This window comes from Oncorhynchus clarkii, unplaced genomic scaffold, assembly GCF_045791955.1.
Source record: "Oncorhynchus clarkii lewisi isolate Uvic-CL-2024 unplaced genomic scaffold, UVic_Ocla_1.0 unplaced_contig_8908_pilon_pilon, whole genome shotgun sequence".
Lineage (NCBI taxonomy): Eukaryota > Metazoa > Chordata > Actinopteri > Salmoniformes > Salmonidae > Oncorhynchus > Oncorhynchus clarkii.
The window spans coordinates 15,001-19,953 of NW_027260953.1; the positions used below are offsets into that span (position 1 = coordinate 15,001).

Genomic DNA, 4,953 nt, shown 5'->3' on the forward strand with positions numbered 1-4,953 from the left:
CGGAGCTGGCCAGTGAGGAGGTCTCACAGGAGTGGGCGTCGATGTTCTCTGTGTTCAGCAGACACGTGTCCTCCAGGATGAAGGGCTCCTCCTCATCCTCAGGCTAAAACAGGAGACGGAAGTATCACAACTGTTAGCCCAGATATGGATGTAGGGCTGGCTACCCCAATGTGTTGACTTCCTTACACAACATTGTATTGTTCTGTAAGAAGTCGGGGAGCTAGAAGATGTCAGATTCCTGCAGCATTTGAAATGGAATATGTAGTTATTGAAAGATGAGAGCCAGTTACCTCATTCAGGATGCTCTCCAATGTAGGCGGGGTGTCAACTTGGGGAATGTCAAACTCTTTATCGTCGATCTGAGGAGAATAGATAAGGTATGCAATATATGTTCAGCACAATGAAGTCTATCGAGCTCCGTGGTCGCTCTAGTCATAGACATCTCATTATATTACTATTCTACCTAATTCTATGGTTCTTTAATCGGATATTAAACGTATATCGTGGCTGTGCTAAGCCAAAGAAAAGACAACAAAGTAGCCCACTAGCAAGCTACACATTTGACAACCAGCAAAATAAGACTAATGCTAGCTACAGCTTTAATTGCACAAACAAACTCTCATATTTAGCGCATCTATCCGCCCCAAAATGCTAGGTTTAGCTATCTATCAAGAAAACCAAAAACTGTTGAGAAACAGCCATAAGCGCGACAGTCCAACTCACCGTATCTATTTCCATTAAATTGAGCTGGGATGACGCAGAAACCAAACTGCGTGTATCTGGTGATTCTGACATTGTAAGAGGTCAAATATATTAATATAGATACACAACGAAACAATAGCTACATTATTAGGAAGTTAGCGGTATCACATCTCTCCGATTCCACTCTTCCTTGTTGTACCGGAAGAATGGTGGGTCACGTGATACGTCACGGCTCGAGGGGTGTGTTCAGTGTTCGGAACGTTTGGTTAAGGTTCGGAAACATTTTGTCTTGAGCGAATAATACCAACAAAAAGTGTGGATTTTGTATAATACTTCACACTTTTTTTTTTAGAGTGAAATGAATTAGTTCAGTATTGCCAGCTAGCTTCCCATCTCTATTTCCCAGATATGTTTCACTCTCTCTGGTATTCCAGGAGTCCTCGGCCCGTATTCATAATCTCAAATCTAGGATCAGGTCAAAACTGATCCTCGATCAGCACTCCGAATCTGAAACCATTTAGGAATATGGGCTCTTTGGATGATGTTAATGTGCGGTGGAGGGATGAAGATTCTGTGAAATGCAATTGCAGCTTTTAACCAGCAGGGGGAGTCCGAAACACAGCCTACATAGGCCGACTAACTACAACATGGTGTTGAAATGTTCAAGAGTAGCTAAATGCTGCCTCGTTGTGTCCTATTTCAGTAATACAGGGGAAAGTGATGAGCGTGACCAATCTTTTGAGTGTGATCCCAAATAAAAGTCTGTGGTTTGAACAAGATTTTCTTTGATAAAAAACATCTTATCATCTTCAAATGTTTTAGAAGTAGACAGCAAAATAATGACATTCTCATTGTCGTTGACAGAATTTTGTTCCACCTGAGTGAGTCTGATGACAAGTCAGAGACCACTATGACACACCAAATGATGACCACCAATCAGAGACCACTATGATGACACACCAAATGATGACCACTAATCAGAGACCACTATGATGACACACCAAATGATGACCACCAATCAGAGACCACTATGATGACACACCAAATGATGACCACCAATCAGAGACCACTCTGACGACACACCAAATGCGTTTGATGGATCTTTTTAAGTCTTCTTCTAATGGGGAAATGAATCCAAAAATATCTGAAAGTAATCTGATTACATGACTGAGTTTTGGTAATCCAAAAGTTACATTACTAATTACAGTGTTGGACAGGTAACTAGTAACTGTAATAGATTACATTTAGAAAGTAACCTACACAACCCTGGTTGTTGATGCCTGTGTCTTGTGCACTGATGAAGGTCTGACGACCGAATGCTCAGCCTAAATCAATAGAAAGTTGTGCATTGATCCTGAGTGTGCGGAGACTCCTTTTCATTTAAATGTGTATTTTGCACAAATCAATGACAGGCCCCTTGCAAATAATGTTGTGTTTGACACTAAATGTCTACAACAACTACATATAAGCCTAACCTTACGTGTTTCCAAAACACTGATCGTTTTGGTAAGGAAAGCAAAAATGCAAGTAAGCGTTTCATTGGACAGTGTTTACCATGTGTATCCTGCACAGATGACTAATACAACTTGAAATTGAAAGGCTTTACTTGAAACATCTAATGAGGCTGTCACAGAGGTCCGTCAGACACATAGGTACAAAAGCATATTTGGTCTGGTAGCCCGAAGCTATACTGGTACATCTCTGTTCCTCACAATCCTGGATGCAGGTTGGATTTTACTCTTTACTTTCGCAGATCCAGCTTTAAGCTTCTTGTTCTTGCTGCTTTTCTCAGTCTTTTGCACATCGGGCACAGACTCAGGATTCCAAACGGACTCTATGGGATGCTTTGGATCCATCACAGACCTCGAGGTGTATATCTGTCTGGACAGGCTCTGTTTCGATAAACTGGGTGTCTGTGTCTGCATAGACTTCTGTCTGGACAGGCTCTGTTTCGATAAACTGGGTGCCTGTGTCTGCATAGACTTCTGTCTGGACAGTTCTGGTGGCGAGAGCAGCACGCTGATCTTGCTGGACCCCAGGATCGGCTGTTCGAAGCACCAGCCACAGCACCAGCTGAATATGACAGCTAGAGTCAGGGTGATGACGATGGTGCAGAAGATGAATACGACGAGGAAGCCACCAATGCTCCACATGTCGTGGAAGCCCTCATCGGACAGCTTGGAGAAGAGCCTCTCATAGAGGTAGGTCCAGTCCTTGGAGATGTTTCTTGCCATGGCTGCCATCTTGGCTCTGGCTCCAGTGTCTTCATTCACCTGTACGGTCATTGAGGTCAATGTCAATTCTCTAATAACCATAGCAATGTGGAAGATACCATTCTGTAAAACATAAATGACACTTACCTCTTGATCACCAGCTATTACTCTGATAGAGAAGAACACAGTTCTATACTATGTGTGAAGCTTCTGGACTACTACATCATTGATGTCCATTTCAGATCCACTTTATCTGTATTCATTCAGAAATAGAAGAAGATATTGTTGCACGGACATGTAATATTTTAATGTACAGTAATTCTTTATAATTTCCACCCAGAAAACGAATAATAGCTTCCATCATAACAAAGCCAAGTGCCACTGTCAGTACCAATGAACAAACTGGACAGAGGACCTCAGCTAGCTAGCTTGTTAGCTACTACTGTCAAGTTGCAATAATTGAGCCATGACGAAGTGTGTTAACTTAGGCAACTTTCATTATCATAAAATTCCTTCGTGAGAGCGTTACTTCAACTTACCAAAATTGTTAGTAGGACGTTGGCAAACTATATGGCTTTTATTTGAACCGGAGGATCAGCGGTCACATCGGAAATTCTTGGTAGCCATGGTAACGTCGTCATCAACGTTCGCCACGTGTTACATTAAATTGCTCCAAGCCAAGCGCCCATGAATTCTATGTAGAGAGCATGTATCTTCTTCCTAGTGTTAGCTAGCCTACTTTATAACTATTCGTTGAGTTACTTTTAAATATGTATGAGGAAATTCGAGATGGTAGACCTACAGGCTTGTGGTAGATAAGTTGGGGTGAGCAAGTTAAATAGTTTTTTTTTTTAACTAACTGAAAAGTTATCCAATATTTAATTGCTCTAGCCTAAGCTCATATTCAGTTGCCCCAAGGAAAAGGAATACAGGAAAAGTTAGTACTGTAATTATGGTTACTACATAAACAATTATAATGCTTTTCACAAGTAAAGAGGCCTGATCACTGTATCATTCATGTGCTCTTTTTATACCAACCCTGGTCATTAGGCTCTGGCTGCAAGCTAGTGTTTCATGCTAGACGCTGTGATACCAGCAACACTAATTGGCAGAGATGGAATTCCTCAGGGGCCTGATTCATCTCCTAGTTCCCAGCACGGAGAGGGGATTATGTAGGGGTCACACACACACAGAGGCAGGCACACAGACACGCACGCACTCACACACACACATACACACAGTCAAAATGCTACTGTACTACTGTTGTCTTATACTGCATCAATTTCCTTCACATAGGGCTAAGTACAGTACAGTACAGTACAGTACAGTATAGTTTGGGTAATCTAGGATATTGTGCCTGCCAGCCTGTCACTTCTCTAGACTTAAGCCCCACTGTAAGACAAGACATCAGACAGAAAACAGTAGTCCCTCTAGCAGTGTAAGCTTTACTGGGAGGATGTACCGTGTGTGTGTGTGTGTGTGTGTGTGTGTTTTAGCAGAGGATCTGCAGGAAATATGGGATAATCCCCTTTTTAAGATAACTTTCCTTGAGAATAATGTGTTTCTTTCTCTAAAGCCCCAATTGTCACCACAGAATCCTCAGAAATATATACATAAACCACGCATCAGTGGGGGAGAGAGAGATTCAGCATTCAGCACCACAGACAGCTCAGAGAGAGAAAAGGAGATAGCACATTAATCTGACATTGATTAAAATTACATTGTTTACAAACAATGGAGTAAAACAAGCTTATATTTTGGGTTCTGATGGGGTACGACAGTTGAACTAAGCTCAATTAAAAGTTACATTATTCAAGAATCAATGGGTATATAATATATCATTAATTTAGAAGTCTAAAAATATATGTACCCATCACAGATTTCCCCTTTAAAAGTCCTTGTTTTTGTTATCAGAAAGATAGAGATACTGACAGGCTACATTACAGTTGGTGAGGGACACTCATATTCCATCACAGAGCAGGACGTCACACTGACAGTAGCCTACACCCCGAGGTCAGATTGTGTGATGTAACAATGA

At 41.5% G+C, this 4,953-nt stretch overlaps 1 protein-coding gene across 1 annotated transcript in view; it reads right to left on the minus strand.

Moving 5' to 3' along the window:
* Positions 1-891, minus strand: part of LOC139402513 (vacuolar protein sorting-associated protein 8 homolog) — an 8,127-nt gene extending 7,236 nt beyond the window's left edge. Inside the window, exons 1-3 of the mRNA XM_071146504.1 lie at positions 724-891; positions 291-359; positions 1-103 (exon numbers count right to left, since the gene is read on the minus strand). The exon at positions 1-103 is cut by the window's left edge and continues 28 nt beyond it. Of these exons, the coding sequence (XP_071002605.1) occupies positions 1-103; positions 291-359; positions 724-795 (244 nt within the window). The 5' untranslated portion in view covers positions 796-891. The remainder of the gene's footprint in view (positions 104-290; positions 360-723) is intronic.
* Positions 892-4,953: the final 4,062 nt, after the last annotated feature.